At 50.1% G+C, this 874-nt stretch overlaps 1 protein-coding gene across 1 annotated transcript; it reads right to left on the reverse strand.

Moving 5' to 3' along the window:
- Window positions 1–15: 15 nt before the first annotated feature.
- Window positions 16–868, reverse strand: LOC106108307 (meiosis arrest female protein 1; the record flags this gene model as incomplete). Its single annotated transcript, XM_013289441.1, has 4 exons — window positions 786–868; window positions 525–706; window positions 256–400; window positions 16–121 (listed from the first exon to the last, which is right to left on the reverse strand). Coding segments are annotated over exons 2-4 (411 nt in total), but the record flags the coding sequence as incomplete, so codon positions are not given.
- Window positions 869–874: the final 6 nt, after the last annotated feature.

An 874-nucleotide genomic window follows, 5' to 3' on the forward strand; every position in this document is an offset into this window, starting at 1 on the left:
TAGTTAAATACAAACCACAATGGTGTTGCTGAGGGAGGCGAGCAGTTCGGGAAGCTTTGTGAAGCCGTAGTCTGCAACGCGACATTGCCGTCCGAAGTGATGATGGTAAGACGGGATCAATCTGACAACATTTTTTCCATCATTTACTATTTCATATTCAATGACAACTTGAAAAAAAGACTTAAGTTTATTTGTTAAATCAGCTGGTCATAATAAAAAACCGTAAGATACAACAGTAAATGATTCGTGACTTACTTGCTGAAGGGTATGGTGCAGCGCGGCGCGGTGCGCAGCAGGTCTACGAGGTCGCGCTCGAACAGCGAGAGCGTGGGCTCGAGCGCGGGCGCCGTGCGCGCGCCCACACTGCCCACACTGCCCACACTGCCACGAGACGTATCGCCTGCACAACAAGTATTGCATTACGAAATTAAGTAAACAAGTGTTCAGATTTTGATTGGAATGTACGACATTGTGAAAGTTACAAAACAAATCAATTTAACTTATGAATGTGAGAGTGCACTTACTTCTGTTGCAGAGGGAGGGCGGCGTGTCGGCGCGCGCGGTGGGCGCGGCCCAGGCCAGGTGGCGCGACGGCGTCTCCTTCAGTTCGACGCCAGGCACGCTCAACAGCAACAGCTCCAGCGCCACGCCCGCACGCGGCTCGCACACCAGCGCCGGGAACATCGCCTCGTAGCACTCTACCAAACTATACATAGGAAAAATATATTTGACTTGGATATAAAATATTTCTCTCACTTTAGTCACACGGTCATTTGAGAATTTACCTCAATAAGGGCAGTATGCCACCGTGGCTCTCCAACAGAATGTGAATGTTCCTCGCCAGCACCGGCAGCTCTATGAACACGGGCTGCAG

The sequence above is a fragment of the Papilio polytes genome, unplaced genomic scaffold, assembly GCF_000836215.1.
Source record: "Papilio polytes unplaced genomic scaffold, Ppol_1.0 DF821724.1, whole genome shotgun sequence".
NCBI classification, from domain to species: Eukaryota; Metazoa; Arthropoda; class Insecta; order Lepidoptera; family Papilionidae; genus Papilio; species Papilio polytes.